Source organism: Camelus bactrianus, chromosome 17, assembly GCF_048773025.1.
Source record: "Camelus bactrianus isolate YW-2024 breed Bactrian camel chromosome 17, ASM4877302v1, whole genome shotgun sequence".
Classification (NCBI taxonomy): Eukaryota; Metazoa; Chordata; class Mammalia; order Artiodactyla; family Camelidae; genus Camelus; species Camelus bactrianus.
The window spans coordinates 4,823,223-4,850,945 of record NC_133555.1 but is presented as its reverse complement, the minus strand read 5'-3'; the positions used below and the strand labels follow the sequence as shown (position 1 = coordinate 4,850,945).

Here is a 27,723-nt window from a genome sequence, read left to right as displayed (position 1 = left end):
TATGGAGACAGAGAGTGAACCAGCGGCTCCCGGGGCCTGGGGGGGAGGGGGCGAGCGAGCGGGACTGCCAGTGGGTACGAGATTTCTTTCGAGGGTGATGAAAATGTTCTCAACCTAGATCGCGGTGACGGCTGTACGTCTCTGTGAATGTCCTGAAAACCACTGAATTGTACACTTTAAATGGGTGAATTTTACGGAATGTAAAGCATATCTTAGTAAAGTAGTTAGAAATACGAGATTTGGAAGAAAACAAAACTATCATCTTTAAAAAGCTATCGCAGACGAGCCGACATTGCGGACAGTAACCAGGGCACTCATCTTCCCAAGGAACCCAGGGAGCCCCAGGCCTTACAAACTCAGGCAAGCAATTGTCACAACAGGCAGCAATGTAACCGAGGTGGGGTGAATCAGAAGGGAAATATTCTAAACCCAAAGAAATAAACTGTGCAAACACACACACACCCCCCACAAAATAACACGCGTCCCCGTGGGGGATGTATGGGTCCCACAGTCACCATTGTCTCCCTCTCCTCTTGTTACTTAAAAGATAAGCCCTGGGAAGGGCAGGGACTGGATTTCCTTTATTGCTCGTGACACAAAGGCAGTAATAAGGGTTTTCAGGTGCCATGAATACTCCCTGAGCCATGTGCTGGAACGCCACTGTGGTCGCCGGGAGCAGTGAGGCCCCCTTCTCCAGTGGGAACGGGGGGTTCATTCTACAGAAAACCCCTCACAGACAAACCAGGCAGCGCTCAGATCTGCCATGAAGTGAGCAGAGGAACGGGCGTCGGATCGCCACAAACAGCCCGTGCCCTGTGCAGCACGGAAACGAGTGAGCAAAGCTAAACAGAACACAGGGAAAGGCGGAGAGACGGTCAGTCTACCCAGTCCAGCACCAAATCGGCCCCGCCCTCTCGGGTGAGGGCTCTGTGACCTCAGGTTACCACACACCCCCTTGGTTACACTGCCGCCTGCCGTGGTCGCAAAGGATGAAATATGCTACTAGCAGAGGGAAACACAAAAGAGGTAGACTCTACCTTGTGTATGTACCCACACACACACACACACACACACACACACGTATCAGTAAAGTTGAATTTTTAAATGTTTTGGGAGGCATGCAAATGAGAGTGTCATTTTCAAGGTAGTCTGTTTCTGGAATGACTTGAACCTACTTATTCCAAAGAAAACTGCCCCTGATTAAAATTTATTTTCAAACTCTACTCGCAGAACTGTTTTTAGAATGACATGGGGAAAACCAGCTCATCATCCTCTAGGCACACGGAACGTGCACGGAACGGTGCCTGGCAGCTGGTAAGTCCCCTACGTGTGTCTAATATATGTATTTAATTACTGGCTACTGTTTCAAAAATTCAAAAGAATGCATCTCAGACCATGAAGGCAACTTCTAAAACACCAACAAGGTTCTGGGAATGAGAGCATCACCGTGTTAGGTTAAGTGTGTAATTTTCCAAGGTAACTATTTTGAAGACACGCTTCAACGCCTTACTTGCTTAGATATGTAAGCTGCTACATCTGTTTGCTTTCAATGTCACACTTTATTTACATGAAAGATAACAAAATACAAGGTGATACAACTGCCAAATGAATATTAGAGAAATTCAAAAGAGAAAGACATAAACATCGCCACGCATTGGGAGAGGACAAGGCACCTCGCCAGGAGCGGAGGGTTTAACAGGTTACAGGACAATTTCTGCCCATAAAGAGTCTCAGGTAAAGTTTTATAAAGGGAGGCTGAAGGACACACAGAATTCCTGTTTCTGGAAAGGAGCAGGAAGGGCATTCCAAATTGGGGGATGAAGGCAGGGCGGATTCAAAGACCCTAAAGAGGGAATGGCAGGCAAACCAGTAGATAAATCAACCTGGAGCTGAGAGCTTAATCCCTGAGCTCCAGCAGGCCAGTGGGTGGATGAATCACCACCAGACTAGAACCAAAGCAAGGCAACACTGCACTAAAGCAAACTGTTCCCAAAAAAGAGTCCTCAGTGCCACGCTGGTGTCTGGCCACTTCTCTCAATCTGGCTGCGTGCTGGTTTCCATGGCTTTGGATTTACCCACTTGGAAAAACAACCCCTCCTTTGAACAATACCAAAATCACTACCTCTGCCCTGAAATTAGACAACAAACATACATATTCCAGCCTCTAACTTAGGACGTTCAACTCATCAAAAGGACAGAATACGTCTTTAGGCACATGGTACCAACGAGCAGTGTCACAGTCGGTCTGCCGGTAAGTAATGGACTTTAAGTTAAAAATGAAAAATGCCTCCATATTGTCCATAAACCCCAGCAGGGCCAAAATTTAAGGCCGGCAACACCGCAGGGTTCCTGGGGCCCTTATTCTCTGCCAGTGGGGAGCAGAAGCTGGTATAACCACTTTGGAAAACAGTTAGACAGTTTCTAAAAAAAAAGTTAAGCATAGTCAGTGACCCAGCAATTCCACGCCTAAGTATTTACCCAAGAGAAAGGAACACACTTGTCCACAAAAAGGCTTCTGTGAAAATATTTGGAGGCTGCACCACAAAGTAAATACACCAAATACCACTAAACTATACCCTAAAAATGGTTAAAATAATCCATTTTATGTTTTATACACACACACACACACACACACACACACACACACACAGACACACACACACACATATATATATATATATATATATATTTACCACAATAAAAAAAAATGTTTGGAGCATCTATATTCGTAATAGTTAAAACCTGGAAATAAGGCAAACGTCCATCAACCTTAGAAAAGAGAAGCAAATTACTCGCACAATAGACTACAGCAGAGCCATCCCAAAGGGCAAAGGCTGATCTGGGCAACAACGGGGATGAATCTCAGAAACATTATGTCAAGCACGGAAAGTTGGAATCAAATGATTCTATTTATATGAAACCCAACAGCTGGCCAAACGAACTGATGACCATCCAAGTCAAAACCGTGGTCACCTTCGGGGGATGGATACATGCAGAGAAGCATGAAGGAACCTTCTGTGGTGATGCAAATGCTCTCTGGCTCGATCTGGGTGGTGGTTACGAAAGGTATAAACACAGGGGAAAAAAATTCATGAAGCCATGCCCTTAAGATTTCACCATAATTAATTATGTCTCGATACAAATAAAAAAGGAAGAAAAAAGAAAACCAAACAAGTGAGACACTCCAGTCCATTATCCACATTAAGCGCAAGGTTTTCATTTTTTAATTTTATTTATCACTGTATTATTTAATTATTTTATTTGGGGGTGATTAGGTTTATTTATTTTTTTTAGAGGAGGTACTGAGGATTGAACCCAGAACCTCACGCACGCTAGGCGTCCGCTCTACCACTTGAGCTGTACACTCCCTTCAAGGTTTACACTTTGTCTAGCCCTCACCAAACACTCCGTTACCACAAAACAGGAGCTCACAACAGAAATTCCCCCAGGGCTGTTGCAGGATCTGCCCCAGTCAGGGCAACGTCTTTCAAGGTCCAACTAGAACAGTTTAAGAAAAACATCCAACTCATCCACTGGTTTCCTAGGCCTTTTTTTTTTTTAATTCACTGAACTTTTAAATTCTAAATATATAATTACTCCTATTAGGACCCAAATGAACCATCTGACTCTTTTTTAAAGTTGGTAACACTGCAGTAAATGCTCGTCCCCAGTACGACACCCAGGTGTAAAGGAGGGAGGCGTCCTGGCTCTGCCCGCAGCTAATAAACCAAGAAAAAGCTTCCGCACTTCCAAGATGCCAAAGGAAATTTTTTCTTAAGTTTCCTCAATATACTTTTAAGTCCTTCACAAGACAGTGAGAGAAATAAACCATCCACCGCAAGCTGGGAAATGAAAGCAGTCACTCTTTGAGACTGGATAAAGCTGCTGTAAACAGCAAGTCGGCTACGAGACATCAACCTGTAATCACAGCGCTTTTCGTCATCTGTAATTATCTTCTTTCTTTATTCACATGCTCCTTGTTTGTCTCCCCTGCTTGAATGTGAGCTCCCAAAAGCCAGGGACCGGCTATCTTGCTGACAGCTACGTCCCCAGTACATCAAACAGTGCCTGGCATGTGACAGGAATTAAGTGTTTTCCCATAAGTGATCAGCTCACTTACTAGACCGAAGTCAAGTAGTTAGAAAACAGGATGAGTAGGCGCAGTGATTTCCAACCAACCAGCCCCCTCCAAGTGTTTCTCACAGGCTCGGAGCCTTACACAGGTCCCTCCCCAGCCCCGGCCCCTTCCTGTCCCTCCTTTTCCCTGCTCTCTGTCCTTCCTCTAAGAACAAAATTCTAGGAGTTAACAAACTGACTTGTGTGACCAACTAAGCACCCTGGGTTAATCACACAATTTCAGTTCTTTTGGGATTTTTTTGTTTGTTTGTTTGTTTAGGTTTTTTTAGGGGTAGGGAGTAATTAGGTTTATTTATTTTTAGAGTAGGTACTGGGGATTGAAGCCAGGACCTCATGCATGCGAGGAGTGCGCTCTAGCACCTCAGGTATACCCTCCCCACAATCACAATTTCAATGTTTCTTTATCTTTAATGAAAAGACAGAGGAGTAGATTCACGTATAAGCAGACGCCCCAGTGCTTGGTGCTAAGAGCAGAGATGAAGGGCAAAGTCCTCCCCTGCCCGGAGCTTGCAGTCAGGCCGACAGATGAGGAGGGCACTCAGGGAGAGAAGTTCTCGCACAGAAGTACGCGTGGCCTGCCACGAAAGCACAAACAAGGCACCTAGTCCTGACAGGGGGGAGGGGTGAGAAGGGAACCTTCCAGAAGAAGCCTCTGCCCGTGAGGGACTAACAGGAGCCGCAAGGAGGAGCAGGTGGCATTTCAGAAGGAGGCAGTTTGGTGCATCTGGACCACAGGTATGAGACGAGGACGGGGGTGATGGAGGGCGAGGTTGGAGGGGTAAATGAGGAAGGACACTCTGGTCGTGTTGTGGACGGGACGCAGGGGCCGGTCGTATGGTTATTTCAGCCATAACAAGGAAGACCAGTGGAGACCTACTACGGGAAGAGCTCCTAGCACCTCTCACTCTACGCTTTGTTCTGAGGTGACCATTCTTGCCCAAAGCTTTGCTTTTCTCTGTTCCAAATTAGTATCTCCTGCAGTGGCCACTTGGCTGAGCTCTAGACCCATGTATCAACTTCCTTTTATTTTAATTGTTTTATTTACTTGGGGGGGAGTGATTGTTTATTTATTTTTAGAGGGGGTACGAGGGATGGAACCCAGGACTCTGTGTATTCTAAGCATGCACTCTACCACATGAGCTATAACCTCCCCCCTCAACTTGCTTATATTTCTCTCTTCTTTGAAATGCCAAAGATCCTTCAAACTCAACCTACCTGAAACTAAACTCATGATCTCAGCCCAGAACCAGACTTGGCCCCGTGTTTCCTATCTCTGCAAACGGCAGCACTATCCATCCACTTGGACAAGCTGGAAACTTGGGGGCGGTAGGGAGGTGGGGAGACCCTCATGTCCTCTCTGTCCTCTCCCTCGTCCCCTGCTTCCATCCACAACCACGTCCTGTCAGTCTTCTCTCTAACCGTCCCTGAGACCTCCCCACTTCTCCCCTCCTCCACGACCACCACCACGACTTGGGTTACCACCACCTCCTGCCTAAACCACTGCAGGTTCCCATCCCTCCTTTTCCTCCCATTTCCGTATTTTCTTCCAGTCTGTCCTCAAGCTGAAAAACAAATGTCTCTCAGTTGGCCTTCCCCCGCCACTGGGAGCCTCTAAAGCCCCTCCTGACACCTTTCACGAGCCCCTTGTTCATGACCAGGTTGGGGCTTGTTAAGTGCAGGGGCCAAGGGATGTAAGAATTTTAAGAATTTGGGAGGAGTCAGCACCCAATGGCATAAAGAGACTCAACTGAGGTAAGGACTAAAAAGTGTCTGTGGAATGTGACGCAAAGATGTCATTTAGTGACCTTGTCCGGAACTGTTTCAATGGAGTCGTGGGAACAGAAACCCAACGACAGTGGACTGAGGACAGGATGGACAGAAGGTAAGCAGAGTCACACTGACCCTCTTCTTCCAGTAACCTGGATGGCAAGGAAAAGAAAGTCTAAACGCTAAAGGGGAACACAAGATTCAGGGATGGGTTAGTTTCTGTTTTAAAGTTGGGAGGCACTTGTGCGTACGCACATGATGAAGAGCGAGACTCAGGAGAGGAGGAAGGGGCAACCAGAAAAGAAGAGATCACTGATGAGTCCCTGAGACCAGAAGGGCTGGAACTTGTGATCAGGAGAAGAATTAACTTTTCATTGAGCCTCAGGGAAGGAAAAGGAGGATGGACCTGGATTGTGAAGAGTTTGCACAAGGGAAGGCCAGGGAGATGTGGTGGTTCCTCTACTGTCTCCTTCAACGGCACACAGGGATTCTCCAAACTCTGTAAGAAGGCTGTCTCCCACTCTCTCTGTCGGACAAAATATAAAGCCAAGCGCAGTATACGGTATGCACGTGTGTCTATTATACATACATGATGTGGTGTGTTGCCTATGGGACACCAGGAGCAATGTCTGGCGACTGCTGTCAGCCCTGGAACCCGACGCCCCCTCCCGCCTCCCCTACCAGCACCAGCCATCTCTTACTGATATGGAAAAGGGCTCCACCAGCACCTCCAAAAACTGATGGTAACTATTCCCAATTGTGAATTCCGCAGGGCGGTGCTAGAAAGCTTTACACAGCTTTTATACCAAGAATGACTACTATTTTCCATCCCCTTTTACCCTCCACTCAATAGAACTTCAAGCCTGGTACAGCTGCTATTACATATTCCTTTAAAAAGCTACCCAAATCACTCTCCTGGGTGATTGTAAGCTTGGCAAAGAGGTCAGGGCTTTTCAGCAGGGAAATAAAGCAAGGGTTCTCTGCAGGGTCAGCCAACCGTTTATCAGTTGCTCATCGGAAAAACAACAGCTTAAAAGAGCACACAGAGTAAGAATGGGAGAACGTGGGTACCCGAAAAAGCTGCTGACACTGAAATGAAATTTTAAATGAATCCCTTGTCACTGTAATAGGGCTGCCACATAATGGAAGATGTGTTTGTTTTCCAAGGAGGTGGGGGGAACGTCCAGAAATTTGCAGTCATCACTCCCTCAACTGTTATCAGGGAAGAAGGGCAGGCCCGGTCCAGCTGGATGTGGGGCAGTGTAAACACTGCTAAATTGCTTGGCAGGACGCATCTGCATCGAGCCATTACATTCTGGAATGCACTCCATTCAAATCAAATCATTAGCCAAGAAGATTTAACAGGCAACTCTCTTCATGCAAAACAGATATAAAATAAAAATCCAGGGCAACACATAAGGACCATCCTTTTTCATTCATGATTTTAGAAGGTGCGGAATGCGGACTCCTGTCTCAGGACTTCACTGCTCTCTGAGCCGTCTCTGGACAACACAGAGCAGTGTTTGAACACTGGAACAATGTAAGCCTTTTCTGTATATCAAAAAGTCCCTGGATTAACATCCACAGAAACCTGGCACGGCCACAAAGTTGACTTGTAACAAGTCTCAGCCTTTAAGCAAATTGCTTATTAATGCAGAACTAAAGTTTCTGTTCAGAACCTCATTAAGCTATGTATCTCCAGAAGGGGCCCCCGCTCTGCGCACTCCAAATTTCTCTAACAAACAATTTTCCATTGCAGCATGGGTCGTGGAGGGTTGTAACAGGTAGTAAAGATTGTGAACAAAATAGGGACTGAAAAAAAAAAGCTCAGGCTGAAGTGTCACCAGGTCCATTAGCTGTGGAGCAGCAGGTGAATGAGAAGGCAAGCTGGACTTCCGCGTATATTCCACGGCAACTCCCCCCGCCCGCCCCCCCAACCCCGAGCAGCAGGCTTCCTATGGAAAAGACAACCTCTTAGGACACGTCCACTACTTTAAAAGACCTCACAAACAAGACACTAAAGACTTACAGGAGAATCCCAATATATCGAGCTCAAAAAAATATATATATGTTTATATATCTCTCCTTGGCAAAATTAAGTTAATTTGTTTAGAATGGCACACACAGAGGAAAGGTATAAAGAAAAGCAAGTTACAACTGTGATGACCTCTTGAGGTTGGGAGGAATTCTGACTGGGAGAGAATACTTGAAGAAAGCGACGTACTATTTCTTGACCTGGTGATGATGATTACAAGGTTGTTTGTTTTTTTTAACTATAAACTCCACATATGTTCTATGCACTTTTATGTGTATCTGGTATGTTTCATAATAGAAAATATTAAGAGATAGAGACACACAAACACACAGATACAAAGTGCAACCCCAAGGACTAATAACACATTCCTTCGCAGAGCAGAGGCATTCCACAGATGTCTAAGAGGATGGACGGTGGGTGACAGAAAGACTGTACTGAGTTTTCTCTGATCACTTACTAAATCTATTTCAGTTTGTTATGTTTACAGACTACTTTGCAAACAGATGGGCGAAATGTTAAGAGATCAGAAAGATCATATAAATAGCAACAAATTACAGACAACTTTAAGAATGGATTTTCTATTTTATTTAGGGTAAATAAACATTCTTTCAACTTGTAGTGATTCACACTGTTGGGATTAAAACATACCCTGTATTCAATATACTCTGAAATTAGAACAATCTACAGAAAAGAAAGAGAAAGAAAGAAAGGAAACGAAAGAAAGGAAACAAGGAAGGAAGGGAAGAAAGAAAGAAAGAAAAAAGAAAAAAAAAGAAAAGAAGGAAGGAAGAAGGGAAAAGGCAAGATAAGAAAGCAAATGGATGGAAATGTTCCCTTAGAACTTAGGGGAACAGGTAACATTCAAGAAGACAGAGAGGGAAAGGGTGCTCCCAGAGAATAAAATCATTCTCAGTCTCTGCTTTTCAAATTAAGTGGCTGAAGGTTTTTTTTTGGGGGGGGGGGGTGTTGGGAGGAGGCTGATATATGAGTTCATTACGAAATAAAAGAGGGAAAGAGACTTATCTGTAAGACCAACGGACGGTGCTAAGCAAGGCAAGCGCTCAGGACGCACAGGGATACCACTGAATCTAAACGGCCCCAGAAGAAACATTGAGACACATGGAGATAAAACAGATACAGCCAGAAAAACCCCGGGTAAGACTGGTTTTACATCTCTGCGCACACGCACAAGCGCTAGATCTGGATCTACCTTCTTCACAACAAAGCCCGGTTTTCCGCAACATCCTCACAATGAGGCAGGACGGCGCGCTCTCGACGGGTCTTGAATCTTCTCACACACGGAGGGGGGCGTTTCTTTGACTCTTATGGCATGTTTTTTTCTTCCCAGTGACAAATCCAAACACCAGAGGAATAGAAGGCCACGCAGACAATAGGGAAGGGAAGGAGGAAGGAAGAGAAATCCGCCTTCCAAAACAAAGCCGTGTGCGGGTGAAATAATCCTTCCAGAAGAGGGCAGAGAAACGAAGGAGGGGAGCTGCAAGGAAGAAGGGGGTCATCACGCCTTCCCCTCACAAACTGTAATTAGAAGAGAGACAAGCTGGCCGGGGCTCTGGCGGGAGAGCTCTCGGGCTCACCTGGGCACGTTTTCTAGACCAAGCTCTTCCCAGTCTCTCCCGTCCCCTCCCCTCCCCCTAGTTCAACCTCTCTCCCCCCTCACCCCCCTCTCCCCCTCACTCCTGACCTCCTCCGACAAGTTGAAAGCTAACGTGAACTGAATTTCCACAGCAAAATAGTTGTAGTTGCTCCACCTCGGAATACACCCTGGCCTAGGAGCTGCTCAGTGGACAGTCAGAGGCTGGGGAGAACGGAGCTGGTACAGAAGGGCTCTGCTCTGGGCCCTCTTCCCCGTAACAGTCCCCAATGCCCTGAAGTTTCCTGATGCCTCTGAGCTCATTAGACAAAGAACAATGAAACCAGGACTCCATCAAACTGCTGGGGGAGGAACTGGCAGAAAACAAGAAATTCCCCGGCCAGCCCTGCTCCCTTCCCAAGCAGGGTCTCACTCACACTCCACGAGCCCTGTTGTGGACATTTTCCTTTCAATTCCAGAAAATTAATTTAAATGTAGCCTGGGATGGAGCAAGTGATAATCATCTCCTGAAACAATGACCCACGCTAGAAGTCGAGGCGCTTAGAACACACTTCTCTCAAGCTTTCAGAAGATCACAATATGCAATCTATTCTTACTTTCTCCCAATATAAATCACACCGTCAAATTAAAAGGGGGAGAATTCTTCTACCGAATTACACACTAATGGCTCTTAACCCATAATTAAAGTATCACTAACAGCAGCTTAAAGCCACAGCCAACCATGAGCACATTTATTAGGACCTAAGTTTTCAGCACCAAGTAATTATGTAAACATAATCATCACCATCTTGGGAGGACCAGTGGTCTCACCAGCTCCCTGCTCCCCTGGGACGACTCTTGGTGAACTGGCATCTCCACAAGGCCTCCTTCTCTGCACAGTCAGGAAAAAAAAGGAAGCCAAGCTAAGTGCCAGAGCAGCAAGGACAACGAACTCCAACAAGGCCAGTCACCTAGAGTTCTCGGGAGCATCTTCCCTGAACAGCACGACAGTTTGGGAACCTGGGCCAGCAACTGGTTTCAGAGCAATGATGCATCCAGGTAGGGTCAACTGCGCATCATAATCCAAGATGCCGCCCCTGTGCTGTGGGCGGTGACGGTCCCCAGGATAGAGCATGGCCCCTGACATCAAGGAGGTGATCACTGATTAAGGAGACGAGACAGGACATGAAATAATTCTGAAGAGGTGGTATTGCACAGAAGAATCAGAACCGTCGAAAGCACTGACTGGGTTCTCGCCTCAATTCAGTTCTCTTACAAACTTTCTGAATGAACTTGGGCCTCAGTTTCCTTGGCAAAACAAGACAAATGTATTAGCTGCATCTGAGGCCCTGCATAGCTCTGCAATAATGAGGTGATTAGAGAGTGCAAGACAGCATATAATTAAGGGCCAAATTATACAGTAGTGACCACGACTGCTAAGGGAGAGACTTCGTTGATCTTGGAGACAGACACTTCCTGAGGGCCACCCCGGGCACTGTGCCAGGACTCAGGGGTGCAGCGGGCACAGAGCAAAGCCCTGCTCTCACCAGGCTTCCAGTCTACTGGTCAGAGCTGCAGTCTCAGGAGCTCAGAGGGAAGAAATGAAGGCGGGTGGGAGGGATGGCCTCTGCCCTTTCCATGGAGAGAGGCAAAACTGAGATTCTGGTGGGTATCATCTGAACATTCAGTTGAGAGGGTGATGAAGCCCTGGGTTACTGCTAAGGACCGCAGCGATGAAGCAGAGGGTTTTGGAAGGACTCGTGAAGTAGAAGCAGAGATCTGCTAATTGGCTCATCACCACGCAGGTGGGAAGGAAGTGTCCAGAAGTTGGCCAAACACAGATTCTTCCTGCCCTTCGATGATCTTCTTTGCCTATCCCATCAAGCCCCTGCCCAAATCCACTATTTCTGGTTACGTTTTTTTTTTTTCCTTAGTTCTCTTAATTACGCTTGTAGGTTTCTATACGGAAAGTCAGGTGCCACAGAGCAGTCCCCAGGCAGAGTCCATATCTAAGCCATGCAGAGCTCACCCTAAATGTGGGATTTTAGGAAGACCTTGTATGCTAAGAGATAATCTGCTTTAAAAAAAAAAAAAAAAAAAAAAAAAAAAGACCTATCTGTAAGTTGCTAGAGCAGCTGAGGAAAGACAGTGCAGACACAAGGTTTATTTTGTGGAACAGAGCTCTAACACAGCTGAGGGAAACAGCCTAACTTACCTAGAGGTCAATGAGCCTTCAACATCTTGCAGTTTAAAACTGAAAATTCAGAAAATTAATTTGTCCCTTACTCTTGAGAGACGTGAAACGTGCCTGTGCTCTACATGAAATCAAATGCTGCCCACCACCTGAGCATTCCAGTTTACAAACACCTGCCCTGCAGCGCTGGTGAGCAGACAGGTTTAATGGGAGTATTCTCAAAGCGCTGGATCTTAAAAGAACAATAACTGCTCCAACTTCTCTTACCAAAACAAAAACAAAAACCAAAAAACAAAAGCCATCTAAGATCTACGCCCATCTTCCAAACACCCTTTGGAGTTCAGCAGATGTGTGCAGTGTTTACACTGAGAAAACCACTGGGACATAAACAACCCGCTATAAACACCACTCAGGTTTTGCTGTGCTTTTCTTCATTTCCTCTGTATTTATTTCGGTGTTAAAATAATGTTAACTTTCATAATAAGGAAAACAACACCAGATGTTTCAGTCAAACAGACAACAGACAGCACATCATCCCACACATCTACTCAACTTTCAGAATCAAAGTTTCTTCCCCTCAGCCGAGGAGGGAGCCTTGAAGACCACTCTCCCGTGCGGCACCCACTGCACAAGAACACACATTCCACCGGCTTCCCCTCGCCACCTGCAGACGTGAAAAATTAACGTGGTATCAATTTCCTAACAATCCCTGTATTCCTCTTTTAGACTCATCACTGTTTTGTGTGGTTCTGAAAATATCCTATTACTCGATGACACAGACAATCCAAGAGAAATTGCCTCTGAATGTTAAGTTCTTGTTTACTGAAAAAAAAATTTTTTTAAATTGCAGGATGTTCGTTTCACAGGGAACAAGCCCAGTCACTTGCAGCTTAGACCATTTTAAAGAAGCCTGCCTTTTAATGAGTGACTTCCGACGCACAATGATAGTTAGAACAGCAGATTCAAAGAAAGCAAGTCACCAAAATTCTCATTCCTAGAACAAGCAGGGTTAAAAAAAAAACACAAACCAACTTTAACTATGAGATTCTTATCCAGAGAGTTACATAAAAAACAACATGAATGAGACTTTTTTTTTTCCTTGAAGGGGAAAGGGTAAGTCTTCAACTGCTTCGGCAACAGGCCTAAAGTTTTCACATGAAAAACACAAGCAGATCGGCTCACCCTCCCAAGTTTCTTCGGAGTTTTCTTTTTCGAGAGGAATGTTCAGTTCACTACAGGAAAAAACATGGAGACTTCTCCTGCCGAATCAGAAAGGAGATGTCCCCCTGATTTGTTCGTGGCCACCACAAAAAACACTCTCCCCGCCAAGCGGAACTCCCCCAGAGCTCTGGCCACTCAAACTCGGCCCATTACTGCTTTTTCAAAACGCACGTAGATAACGTTCCAACAGATTCAGAACTCGCCTTTTCTCTTCTTACTACTAACAGAGACGGCTTGAAATACTACAGGGTAGTGGGGAAATACCTCATGGTTTAGTAGGAGGTAATAAACAGTAAGAATTCAGAGCCTTTTTTTTTAATTTAGCTTTCTGTTGGTGCGTTGTGCAATCACTTCCTCGGGGGACCTGAGTGTGGAGGGAACATCCTTCAATGTCAGAACTCTCTCTCAAAGCTGCACAGGAAATGGGAAATCAGACAAAGGGCCAGTCTGTGCTCTGTGACATGGGTGCCCTTCCAGTCCCTCAGACTGAAAAGAAAAATTCCTCATTGTTTGGGACAATCGCTCCCGAAAACAAAAACTCACTGTAACTTTCTGTTCCCCTCTACATGAAAACCCAAAGCGCCTGTTGGCTGTCGGAACACAACAGGAATACTGTATGTGGACGGTGTATGTTCAAAGCAAGTATCGAAGAAAAAAAAAAAAAAAACCCCGACATGTTGATCTTTTTCCTTGGGTACTAGAAGATTTTTCCTCTAAAGAAAACACCAACAGAAATCAAAAAATAAATACATTTAAAAAGAGTGAAATTTTTGAAGAGTTAGTATGTGGCAAGCGTAAAGCAAAACTTTTAACAACGTAGATTTCACCACCCTCCCCCATCCCCGCCCCCAGCCCTCTCCACTGTAACCCCTGAAGTTTAAGACACAACAAACTTGGCACCAAAAACAGTACGTAAGAACCGCTGGACTTTGAAAGCCCCCTAAAGAACCAAGAAAGAGAACAAAATGCACAGAGCCAACCAGAACCAGAAAGAAGGAGTGGCCTTGACCAAAGCAAGAGTAGCTTCTAGAAGGGACCGTCTACCTTCATAGCACAGAATGCCGATATTGTTGTTCATCTTGTCCAAGTACTGGTAGTTCAACAGGTCCATCTTCATAAATAGCATTTATTGGGCGAGCACAGAAAACCAGCTCTTTGCTTTCGCCTCAAAAGCGTACGTTTCAAAAATCAGTTATGGCTGAGTAGCTCCAGGCTCTTCTCTTAAACTTCACAAAGACGGAGGCCCAGCCTCGGATGATCCAAACAAAGTAAGTAAAAGTTTAAAAAAAAAAAAAAACGCACAAAAAAAGTCGAACTTGCAGAAAATCCTTCAAGGGTTTGTGGGTAGCGGGTTTACGTACTAGACCCTCAATCAAGCGTTTAAAAATCGTTTCAGAAGTCTTTATGGGTCTTTCTTCGACATGAGAAAGGAGCAAGAAGGAAAAACACGAAGCACATTTCCTAGGACAAAGCGGCGCTCGCGTCCCTCGCAGCCCGCTGCAAGTTAACTGCGCTGACACGCCGACTATGCCTGGTATGACTCGTATGTAAACGAGCTTCCCCTTCCCCGGGAGGGGGCCGGCGCATGCTCGCTCAGCCCGCAGCGCTCCAAATGTCAGGGATATTTTCTGCACCAGATCAGTCCCTAAATGCATTAAGTGTTTGAAAGAAAAAGAGGAGGTGGAGAGTCTGCGGGGAGGGGCCGGGGCAGAGCCGCTCTTGACAGGAAGCAGCCCTGCCACTGCAAAACCGTAGGCGGAGAAAGAAAACCCAGGAAGTTGCTTTTTCAGGAGCTGAGTGGAAAAAGTACAACAAAATCCATCATGGAGGCAAACTTCCGTGGAATTTAATTTTGCTGTAGCTTCACTTTGGGGTTTCAGAAACTCAAAGCGTTCTGCTGTGGTTCTTTCTTTTTTCTTTTCTTTTCTTTCTTCTTTTTTTTAAAATCTGTTTTTGTTTTTCTGGGGGTGGGAGGGGAGAGTTACTTAGGTTTATTTATGTATTTAAAAAAATTTTTTTTTAGTGGAGGTACTGGGGATTGAACCCAGGACTTTTTGCATGCTAAGCACGCACTCTACCACTGAGCTACACCCTCCCCGTTTGTTCTTCTTTTCTTTTCTTTTAAAAGTGTTTTATAACGTCCATTTACACTTCAACTGCATATTTAAAATTTTGATGTCATGTTACCTATAACTTCTCCCATAACAACTCACATAAACAGGGCAGGGGTGGTATCACCTTTTTACAGCAGTGGAAACTGAGGCTCAAAGGAATTAAATAATGGTCTATGGCTCCCAAAATAGTTGGCAGAACTACTTTTACAGTGTTTTACTTCCTAATATTATAACCTTCTAAAAAACAGGGAGAGGAAGAGAGAAGAAGGCTGGGGGTGGGGGTACAGGGAGGAGTTTAAGCAAGTGAGACTGAATATCCAAAACTGAAAGCCTGTTTGAAATGACGGGCAGGGGGATAAAATTATTTCCGTTTTGCACACAGGAAAGCGGTTCCATCTGTGTATTAGAGGCCAGCAGACTAGCATGCTGAGATGTCATCCCTTATTGGAAAGACCTGGGGCTTCAACGTCACCTCTCCAATATCTCGCTCCAGTATGTGCCCACAGGCTGTGGACTGAATGAGTAAATCACTGAATAGTCAGTCTTCAGCACATGAAGAACACGCCAGCGAAATAAGGAGGAAAACAATTTCATCTTTGCAGATGGCAGCTTGCTTTTGGCACCATAAATAGATTAATAATTTACCACAGGTAGTGTTTCTCCACTGGTATTATTGTACGCTATTTGGAGATTTAGAAAATATCAAAGGTTTGCTCTACTGTAGACCAAGACTTGAAATTTTAATACTCAAAAAGAAAGAACTGAATAGATAATTTCAAGGGATTATATGTTAAAAGAGTAGCAACAGTTGCAGTCTGTGTAGTAGGCATGTTCACAGCAAGTTGTGTTAATCAAATCTTATTTGGAGATAAATCCAACATCCAACATCACCACTGCAACAGGAGAAACTGGGATGGCAGCAGGAAGAGCAGGGAACAGGAAAGTCGGGACTTCACAAGCGTTAACCTACATGGCTATTTACCAGCGCTAGACTACGCACTCTAGGTACTGAATGGGCTACACTGAAAGGTATATATATACCATCAGTTGTAATTAAAATACTTAACGAAACTTGGTGGGGAGGGTTTGAAGAAAATTCTTAAGGCATTAATACGCACATCTAATATATATTACTGTACTTAATATCTTCAGGTACAGATTCAAATTCAGCTGACAGTTTCAGTTCAAATTCAACTATACAGATGGTTACGCAGAACAATTACTGTGCTCCTTCCTTGACATAAATTCTCAATCAGAAAACGTTACGAGTCATCAGTGTACCCCATACAGGAGAAAGTTAGCTGCACCTGAGAATTGGTGTGAGGCTTTTAAGAAATCCTGACGCTGAGGCTGCACCCCAAAATAATCTGGGGGGGGCGGGGCCCAGCGTGGGGACCCATTTTAAAGAGTCCCAGGTCTTTCTAACATGCCGCCATGGCTGAGAACCACTATTTTTAATCTCAGGGGGAAAAAATTACCTGCCTGCAGATACCTCGTTTATTTTGAGAAGGAAAGCCTGCTTTTAAAGTACAGTGATTTAACCAGATTCAAACAGCCCAGCTGTAAAGATATGAGTGAAATATTCAGTAGCTTCCCTTTGATGACTCAGGAGCACTCACAATGTGGTCCTCAATCTCTGAGCAGCAAGCATCTGTGTGGACAGTCCCGCAGGTAGACCTGCACCTGTGTTTGGAATGACCTGTGTGCTAAAACCCGCAGCCCTGACCACATCCTTCCCACTGATCTTGAATGCTAGTGGAGTGCTACTGAGAGACATGGCAAAGGAGAGTGAACCTTTAGGGACTTACAGCAATGACACAGAATCCCATGCCAGCCTGGACCTGGCCTTCCACATCTCCCACCTACACCTCAAGCCCAGTGAACCACTCAGTTACTCTTCAAAACCACATTATAGCACGTCTCCTGTGCTCTCTTCATGAAAAGCTTTTCCACCCTATCAGCAAACACCCATTCTTCCCTCAAGACTTGGCACATGCCTCCTCTGTCCTGCGGGACCCCCGCCCTTCCATCTGTGCATCCCTGCTCTGGGCTCTCACTTCCCGGACACATGCTCCTGTCCTAACCGGCCTCGCCTGTAAGGGCAGGGCTGTGCCTTCTGCACCTCTGCAGGGTCGGTCTGGTAGAAGCCTGGCAGCTGGCAGGCCATTAATAAATACTTTCTGAATGACATGTGTCAGGCTAAATCATGTCAAAGGCAGATTCTCCATCTCCCCTGCCTGCTCCCAGCACACACTGGACTAGCTAACCTTGACATTTCTCAAACTGGATTCTGCCAACATCTCCTGGGGACCACGGGTCCTCCTATTTGAGGAACACTCACCTAGATTCTCACCAGGCTTCAAGTTAGTCAACACACTCACTAAAAAAATCCAACTACTGAAAAATGTCAGTGCTTCTCAGGTTCATTCACAGGCTAACAGTCGTAAAGTACCAACAGGACATTTCTCTGCCTTTTGAGATGGCCTGCACTCTGTCTGTGGAGTATGTATCTCCCTAAATAAATCTACCTTCACTCTAAAAAAAAATTTTTTTTTTAAAATACCAACAGAATTGTTCTTAAGGAAACTGGAAAGATGGTTCTAAATTTTATCCACAAAAAAAGAAGAAGAAAATCAAGTAGAAAGATTTTTTTTTTAAGGATGAAGAAATTTGATCTACCAGCTATTTAAAACATAAAGTGAACATTTTGGGGGGTGGAACTGGGCACAGAATAAGAAACACTAAACAGATATTGTCAAAGAGTTTTTACTGTAAAAACTTTAAAAACTGTAAGAAAATGTTCAGACTACCTAACTTGGAACAGGGAACCATTTTCTAAGCTTGGGGAAAAAAATCTTAAATCAAAGAAAGAAATCACAGAGGAAACTACTGAAGAATTTAACTGAATATACAAATTTTATGTTTCTGTATGTTTGAAAACACCAAAGCCAAGTAGAGAGGCAAAACACGAAACAGAAAAATGTATCTGTAACATGTATTACGGAGAATGAAGGATAAAGGTTCTTGGTATATAAAGGGCATTTAAAAATAGAAAATAAGAAAAAGACTTGAATTACTTTTAAATGACCAAAACCATGAGAAACAAATGGCCAGTGCAGTTTTAAAAACCGATTTGATCTCATTAAAAACAGAAGAAGAAAAAAAAAGCAAATTTTAAAAAATTAAGTGATTCTCTACTGCCAAATTTACCATCTTTTTTTGTTGCTGCTGCTTTGTTTTTTTGGTGGGGCCAGGTATTTAGATTTCTTCATTGATCTATTCTTAGAGGAGGTACTGCATTTCAGTCTTACTTGATGCAGGTGAGGTGAGACGCCGTTGGGATTTGTGTCACTGCCGGTGAAAAAGTGTGAGCAGGTAATGCCTCCCTACAGAGCGACCTGCACACACATCAAGCTATCAGCCGTGGTATAAATCCTCGCGTCCTTCCCCTTGCACTGGACTCTACTTCTAGAACTCTGCCTTAAGAAAAATAACAAGATTTGGTCAGAGTGACATACAGATGCTTATCATTCTTCTGTTTATAACAATGAAAACTTGAAAACCTAAAAGTCCAAAAATTAGGGAATGCAAGAAAACTGCAGTGTATCAATGACAGAGTAGCACGCAACCATTATATTCCCATTCAAACACATGACAGGAGGAAATGATACGCTCAAAATGTATGATAATAGAACTACCTGTTAACTGAAAACAAACAAATAAAAATAGGATATAAACATAGTACATATCCTAACCACCCGTTTTGCTCATGTAGTTCTGAGTGTGTACACATACATAGAAAAAAACATACTTGTGTTTAGAAGACTGGAAAGCAAACACCAGAATGTTCGCAGGGCCTGTCTTTGAGTGGCGGGCATTTTTTACATTTCCCTGTATTTCTAATTTGCCTACAAAGAGTGTATTCCTTATGTAATCCAAGTGAGAGTAAAGGAAGTTCCCCGCTCGATAAAAAGCAGGCGCATGATGAGCAAACACCCCAGGGTGAGGCGTAAGCAATGGATCGCATGTATCTTATTCTTAAACACCGGGACACATCCTTTTGGTTTAGATTTGACAACTAAAGGTAATAAAAATTCCTAACGCTTATTTAGAACTTTGTCGGATTTCAAGACGTTTACAACGAGCTATCTGTCCTAAAATAAAAGTCTCTGACACAGCTCTGTAGATCGATTATCTCCATAAGACTGGGGTTGGGGGGGAGGGGTGCAGGGAGCCACTCTCTGTACTGGACACTTCCAGAGCACGTGGACATGTGTGCATATGCTTTTGTCTGCCATTATTTACTAATTCTTTCATCTGTTAGTGTCAGCTCCCCAAATGAGAGCGTCAGCTGCTGGGGAGAAGGGAAACCAGGCTTCAGTTCTTGGCACTGGGCTCCCCGCAGCACACAGCAAGGGCCCCTGAAGTGTTCCTTAGGGCAGTGTCTTAGCATCTTTGTGGAGTAGTGACGCAGACTGATGGCAGAAGGAAGCCCAGGCTAATTACGAGGCCAAATGGTGCTACTTGCCAGAGCGCTGACTACCAGTTTAGAATAGAATCAGCAAAACTGTGAGCTGCTCCATAAAAGCCACATGATCACAATCACTCTCCAGACACTTATTAAAAAATAAAATGCCTTCGTGAGCGCACCTGCAGAGCAGGGGATATTTTCATGTTCAGTCTAACAATAATCTCTTCAAAGACACCAAGAAATGTAAATAACCCTATTGGGCTACTTGGTTCCCTCGCTGGATTCAAACACTCTCTTCTTCCCAGGATTCTAAATAAACTACGTATTAGCTAATGCTTTCATTTTAAAGTTGTTTTTCCTCCTTACCATACCTACATTTATTATTTTTCAATCACTTTAACCCGATAACGTGAAGAGCAATCAAAGAGACCCTACTAAAGGAAGAAAGTAAGTTTGACCATAACTTGATCTACAGCTCAGTGAACCCAAAAGCTGGATGTGCAAAAATGCCATGTTATTGGGGGCAGGTAGAGCTCAGTGGTAGAGAGCGTGCCTAGCAAGCATGAGGTCCTGGGTTCAATCCCCAGTACCTCCATTAAAAATAAGCAAATAGAATTTTTAAAAAATTTTAAATGTCAAGTTAGGGTCATCTCTAGAATCCACTGCAATGTATGGGCACGTCCTCCAGTGCAGGGTGAACAGTGATGATGAGGAAGACGATGTTGTTAAACACTTCATGGGTCAAGGCACTGTCATTTTTTCAATGTGATTATTTTAATCACTAAGACAAGGTTGTGAGAAGGAAAGCAAAGAAAAGGGTTTAAGTGAAAAGAAACTTAGCATTGAGAGGTAAGAAAGAAGACTTAAGGAACCAAATTGTCTTTTCTCTTAAATATTGTTTAGAATGCAAAGTTCTGTGGCTCCTCAAAGGCTCAGCTAAGACCCCTCCTTCCACAAGAAACCCATTAGCTGGGATTAATGTCTTTATTCCACTGTGTTTTAGGCTTATAACGCACTTAATTCTAAAAGAAAGCAGACTATGACATAATTTATGTACCTCGCCCCTACCAGATTATACAGACTGCTTTGCACACAGTAGGTCTTCAATAGCGTAGCTGGTGAATTAAGGAAGACACCAAAACAAAACAGTTTTCAAATGCCTCAAGCATCAATGATGTGAGCCTGAATATCTACCTGTTAGGTTCCATGTGTTCTATTTTCTTTCAAGGAAAAGAATTCCTAAATATATCACAAAATATTGCTTATTTCTCTAACTTGGAGTTGCTCACAGTGAAATGATGATGACAAACATATAGTATTTTGTCAAACTTTTCACACAAGCAAATGCCACTAAGCTGTATGTCTTGACTTTTATTGTTTATAAAATAGTACCATTTCTAAGTTAAAGCACTCTCAACTTCTATTAAGCATGACTAAGGTCATTTACTGGACTATTGTGGGATTTCAACACAAATATATGTACTTTTTAAAAAGCTTTAAAATGGTTCTTCAAATCAAAGATTTAAACTTTTCACTACAACAGCACCCTCTAGGGGTGGATTTTAAGTTGCAAAGGCAATTTTAGGAAAGCAAACAGCCTAATTTCTCACTTGAGTTCAAACACAATGAGCCTCTTAATTTTAAAAGTCACAGTAAATATATTTTAACAACAGTTCTACTCTCACTAAACTTTGCAAGTTAAAACAAAATACTAACAAAACCAATTTGAATGATACCAAATGATTGAACAAGAAATCTGCTTTATTAACATGAATTTAAGATATAAATAGCATTTAAAGTGCAGCCTAGAACTGATGTTTTAAACAAATCAGAATAAATCGGTACTGCAGAAGGGAGGTTAATTAATTAGTATTCCCAAGAAAGGAAAAATCTCTTGCAAAACACTGTAACTTGCCAGTTTTCTAGTGCCTCATATGCTTGAAACAAATGTTTCCTTATGAACACAAAAACGCTTATTGTAGTGGTTTTCATTACTACAATTTAGTTCAGTAAATCCCAAAGAACCTTCATAAATAAAATATTATTCTGATATTCACACTCTTACAAATTAAAATTATCCACAGACATATTCCTGCCAGATTGGCTGGAATTGATGTCCACATAAAAACAAGAGAAGAAACCCAACGGAGGAAAAGTCCTAGGTATTTAATATCTGAAGGGCTAACGTCTCTGACAGTGCCAATATCTGACCTAATCTTCAACTAGCTGTTCAATCTGCCTTCGCAATATTTCATTCATTATGCACCACTTTTCTATCTCTAGAAACACCCTTTCAACCAGTAGAATCCAGTCTAGAAAACAGACACACCTGGTTTTTAATAGAGAGAATTTTAATGCTTCGTCCCAACTTGTGTCCCCTTCCAGTAACTACCCCTACAAGGTAACAACTACCCTAACTTTCAAGAGCGTTAGACTAATTTGACCACTTATTATAAATGGAATCCTATGGTATATATTCTTTTGTGACTGGAGTCTTTCACTCAACATTATGTTTATGAATGTTACCCTTATTTTTATGTGTAAGCGGAAAAAATTCATTCCTATTCATGGCTATATAGTATTTCATTGCTCTTAACAGCCCACACTTTATTCTACATTTGGTGGACATTTAAGGTCATCTTTATTAGGACGGTATTATAAGCAGTGCTGCTACAAATATTCTAGTTCCCATCTTTGGTGAGCACACGGCCGCATTTCTGTTGCATACATACTCAGGGATAGATACGTCAGGTCACAGAGCAAGCATATGTTCAAATGAAGTAGATACTGCCAGGGAGTTTTCCAAAGCAGTTGTACCAATTTATACTTCTGCCATCGGTGCACAGGACTTCAAGTTACCTCACATCCTTGCCAACACTTTTCCATGTTTTTCATTCCCACTATGCTGGTAGGTATGGAGCAGCCTCATTGTGGTTTTACTTGGAATTTCTCTGACCAAGAGTAAAAACGTTTAAATGCTTGTTAAGAGGCAGAGGGGTAGAACTGACCACACAAAACAGAGGAGGAAGAGTCCAATCCAGTGGCTCTCAAACAGACCAGTTTTGTGTCCCCCAACCCGGGGGACCTTTGGCGACGCCTGGTTGTCAAGACTTGGCAGTACCCCTGGCATCTAGTGGATGGAGGCCAGTGATGCTGCCATACACGCTGCAACGCACAGGACAGCTCCCACGACAGAGACTACCTGGACCAAAACGGCTGTAACACTGCTGCCAGGAAACCGTCATCCAAGCAAAGCGTGGTCAGAACTGTTCTCCTCAGGTACATAATCTACGGCCGGTATGGCTCAAGGGGTCAGTTTCCTCCTGTCTTCACATGTTATTTTCTCCCTCAAGCTAAGGGACAGACAGACCCAGGATGCTCACTACGTGCCGGGCGGGGCACATGTTGGGGCTGGACTCTCTCACCCATCTGGTTTCTTTTTAAATCCTCACAACAATGGTAGGAGGTACCAGAACCATTTTATAAACGAGGAGACATATCATATGGCCGAGAATCTTGTCCAAACTCACACCAAGAGTGTAGATCTGGGATCTGAGGCTGTGATTTTCCACCCCAGCCAGGATCTTACTTTTAACGGAAAATAAGAAGTTTTAAAGTCCACAATGACTGTTCACTTGCAAGAGGCAAGTTCACAAAAGATTTGCAAAAACAAACAAACAAACCCACACACACACAACTGAATAAAAACTAGGCATGGAAATGAGATCACATGCAATGTGGAGATGAACATGGTCCTGTAAGTGCCTTAAAATTTTTAAACAAATTCACCTTCCTCACCACACTGTGCTCTCTTCAAAGTTAGAACTGGGTCTTATTTTCCTTTGTACACGCCCCAGCGCCTACAGGAGTAGACATTTAAAGGTTCCTGGATGAAGTACTGACATGAAATGCCAAAAAGGGAACAGTTTTCGAAAAGCAAGAAGATGGTTCAGATTTTATCTTTTCACCAAGTCAACTGTCCTTTAGTAATATAAAATAGAGTTAAATGCTTTCTGTTGAGCATATTCGATTAAATCAAATACTGGGCGATACCATCCAATTCTTTTCACAATGCCGACAGCTCAGTTTTTCCAAGGATGGCTTTGCCAGCACTGCCCTGTCCTCATCCTCCGGGTGTCATTTATTGATGTTTCTATTTGGGAGGACGTTACAGTCATAGGTTCACTAGAAATCCATCCACTAGAAGAGCAGTTTCCAAACCCTGGCCGTGCGTGAGCATCGCCCAGGGGGCTCTTTCTGAAAGCCAGGGATGCCAGGCTGATTGAGTAAATCTGGGGTGGGGCCCAGTGGGACCCAGAAAAGATGCACTTTGAATTTCTACGTAGGAGACAACTATACTCAGCAGTGCACTTGAACATAGCTCCCCGTGTGACTGTGACACACTCTGCAGCCCTGAGGTTCAGGCCCACCGCACTGGGGACTCTGAGCTGGGTCTAGAAGAGCACCTGGCTGAGGACACTCCCTGCCTTCCAGACCTTCCAGAGCTCAAGGGCAGCCCAGTGAGTTACCCGTGGGCAGGACTAGGGGGCGACGTGAGCCAGCCTAAGACACAGATCAGCTTCCTTCCCGGGGAAGGGCTCCCATCACTGCCTGGTACCCAGCACCAGCCTTGGTGCTCACAGAAAGGGCGACTGAACCCAACCCTCAGCCTCTCTTCTGAAACTACCAATGGTCTGTAGCCAGAACAGGACTCGAAATGTACAAACAGCCAACACTCGATTGTAGGAACACCAGAAATGTACAGACCAGGACTCCTGTTTATCCTCACTTAGGCAGGGATGTGTGGAGTGTGAGGGGTCCTGGAAATGAGATGGAGCATTTACTGGGGGAGCAGAGTAGGACTTTCTGTGTGTGTGTCTAGTTTCGGCTGGTGATGGTGAGTTTCCAGCGACGCACGGCACCGTGAGCTCTGGCAGAGGGCTGAGTGGCACCGGTGCGCCTCTCTGATCAACACCCACCTCCTCCCCCGGCCATCCTTGCTAGTGCTTCCCCAGCACCTGCCACAATGCCTGGCACCTTGCAGGCAAGGAATAAAGACTTGTTAAGAGAATAAACAAGGAGGAGAACTCTAGAATCTAAGCTGGGAACGGAAGAAAGGCAGAAGGGGTGGGATGCCCCGAGTTCTGGATGGAGTCTAGGGGAGTCCGGAGGGAGAGCCCGTGGACAGCCGGGGGGCTCTGTGGAACTGGGTTTCCAACTAGGCTTAGAGGATGGACAACATCCCAGCCTCCCAGGGAAGCACCGACTACCAAGGACTGTGGCCCCAGTAACAGGAAACACGGCCCTGGTGAGGGGGTCAGGCCCCCAGGAGAGGGACAGAGGACGAAGCCTGGTAGGAGAGGCCTGCAGGGGACCAAGGCGCCTGCATACAGGTGCGGCCAGGAGTGGCTCCCCTCCTCCAAGGGAGGAGACAGGAGGCAGAACCAGGAGCCAAGGGCAAGGACGAGTCCCCATTCCTGAGCTCTCTGCTTCTCATGCTGGTTTTCCAGGACAAGAGAGCACCAGGCACAGAGTCAGAACAGCCGGGGTCCCCCCAACCCGGCCCCATGATGCTGTGTGGTGATCCAGGAAGGCTACCTCCCAGCTCGGTTTCCTCACCTGCAAAATGGGTGCAACAGGACCTCCCCCGCCCAGCAGTGTTCCAGGACTACAAAGCACACGGTCGGAGGGCACTGCGGCCACTGGCCGGTCCTCCTAAAGACAATGGGGGCTTCTTAGTGCCCAGTGAGGAGGAGCGAGGCCAGCTCAGACAGGGAGACTGCCCCGCCCCGCCCCGCCCCACACCCAGAGAACCTCGGACAGAAACGACATCCATAAAAAAGCAGCGGGAACAAAGGGTGTCGGGTTGCCGGTCAGGTTAGCCGTTTCCTTAAGCCTAATCAGACCGCGTGTGGGGTTCTGAAAGGAGACTCCAGCAGCCTCCCAGAAACTCAGGGCGGCTGAGGACCTGGGAACGGGTCAGCACACACCTCTCTTTTTAAACTTGAAAAGTATGATCATAATGCACACTCAGTTAAGCTTAGCAGTTTTACCCTAAAAGCTGTCAAATGTTCAAAAGTCCCATGGACTGCTTAGACATTATTTAAATGAAACAAAAACACATCCTGAAAACTGTGTTAAGGACAGGGTCTAGGGAGAGGGCACAGCCTGGGGCAGAGCATGTGTTCAGCGTGCAGGAGGTCCTGGGCTCAGTCCCCAGTGCCTCTGTTAAAGGTAAACAAATAAGTAAACCCAGTGACCCCTCCACCAAAAAAATACTAAAAAAAGTAAGGGGGTGGGGGGAGCTCATACTAGACACGATTTATTCTGCGGACTTCACCCCAAGTGCCCCACACTAACTTACACCTCCCCCAGGCCTGCCTTGCCTCCTCTCTCCGCTCCATTATCCCCCCCCACTTCAATAAACACACTCCCCTCTCTTCGACCCCTACGGTATGGGAATCAGCCCTGAAATTCCTGGGTCCTGGACAATTCCCCTCGTCCCTTTTGCCCTTCTCACCCCCACCCAATCACAGGCTGCCACTTTCATTCTCAGTCTCAACAGAATTCATGCTTTATGTGATGCGTGATGGTGACTGTTCCTTAGAAGGGTTGTTTCTGCTGAGCTAATGAGCTGCTCTCCGGTTCTGCTTACTGAAGGGACATGGAGAGTGAATTAGGGCTGTGCCTCCCAGGGCAAGACGAGAAAGAGAGAGATTTTTATCACAACAAACAACATGAAGTGAAGTATTGCTCAGCTCATTTTCCTGACGGTTTGGATTCACAACAGCAACAGTGACAGGGAGGGGCCTTCAGGCGCCCGCTCCACCTTCCTCTGGGGACAACACTGAGCCTGCCTGGAAGAAAGTTGGCTTTTCTCTCGAATAAGAATGAAAAGATGAAATAAAATTCCCGGTTGTCTCTAGTTCTAGGTGAGGCTAGTTACCAGAGGGTTAAGGAGCCTGATCACTCCATCCATAAAAGTCTCAGGTATAATCCTATTACTTCTGAATGCCTGTCCCTGTTTGGATTATTCAAGGATTACTGTGACAGGGATCTGCCCTGAGCGCCCTGCGGACGCTGCCAAGAAGAAAATTACCGTCCTCGTTGCAGTAACGCCAATCCACACGGTACCTAAATAAAGGGTTCTTCCTGCTCTCTCTTCCCCCACTGCCCCAGTTAAACAAGTTTTAAAAAGAGAGAGAGAGAAACATGAGAACATACAGCACTGCACCTGCGCGCTGAGTGGCGTCTGCTCCCCACAGCAGTAACCAAACGGCTGTGTTTCATTTACAGGCGCGCCAGAGGTGCGACTGCTTAAAGTGCAGGCTCGAACCCTTCCAGCCGGACCTGGAATCACCAAGGGCAAGCACATCAATGCACCTGGAAGGCTCACAGGCAAAACAGAAGCTTTCTTCCTCTGGTTGAAGCAAACCTTCCGGTCATCTTCTAAGCCCAGAGAAGAGAGAACACGTGGACTCGTTCTGGACCTTTCCTCCTCTTCCTCTGGCACGTGACCTACTACTCCTCAGGAAAGACAAAAATCACGCCCTTGATTCTCACTCTTAAGCACACACAGTCAACACTGAGCAAAAAGAAAAGAGTGTCTGAACAACATGCACTTATAAAATGTTTTAACGTCTGTAGTGCACACTTAGTACCCGAACGTGAAACTATTTCCAAGAGCCAAAAAGTGCTTTCTGGCTGTTGATAGAAGATACTATGTAGAGCGGAGCACCGAGACTTTTCTTAGTATTATTTATCAGTACTATTAATACAAGAGTGGTGCTGAGCCCAGAAGCAGAGACGTCGGACAACGGTCCCCACACACGCCTACCTCCAAGCCCCAGGTACCAACTTATCCTGCCCAGGGGCACGACGGAGGTAAAACCCTCGACATTAAACTCAACACGGATACAATTTTCACGCCTCCAAGCCCTGCGTACTTGTCTTCTGAGCCCTAGACACACAGCAAGCAAGACACCAATAAACAGTACAGACAGAGCACTGTGTTGATGCAGGTACCCCTGCACTGGCCAAGAAGAGGATGGGGTCCAAGGACGATGAAGCCATGGTCCCGCCCTTGAAGAGCTCACCACGGAGGACAGACCACGGGCACTACAGACAGAAACAGAAGGCAGAGGAGGGAGAAGCCCTGCTTTTTGAAGGGACTTTGGTGTGAGCTTCATCCAG

General features: G+C 45.0%; 1 protein-coding gene across 3 annotated transcripts in view; it reads right to left on the bottom strand.

The window, feature by feature from the left end:
• The window catches only part of VGLL4 (vestigial like family member 4), a 142,484-nt gene that overhangs the window by 59,075 nt on the left and 55,686 nt on the right, over positions 1 to 27,723 (bottom strand). Inside the window, exon 1 of one of the 3 annotated variants that reach the window (XM_074344340.1) lies at positions 13,990 to 14,595. The exons of the other annotated variants lie outside the window; for them this stretch is intronic. Within the exon in view, the coding sequence (XP_074200441.1) occupies positions 13,990 to 14,071 (82 nt within the window). The 5' untranslated portion in view covers positions 14,072 to 14,595. Of the gene's footprint in view, positions 1 to 13,989; positions 14,596 to 27,723 lie in introns of those variants that run through there. 3 annotated transcript variants of the gene reach the window in all.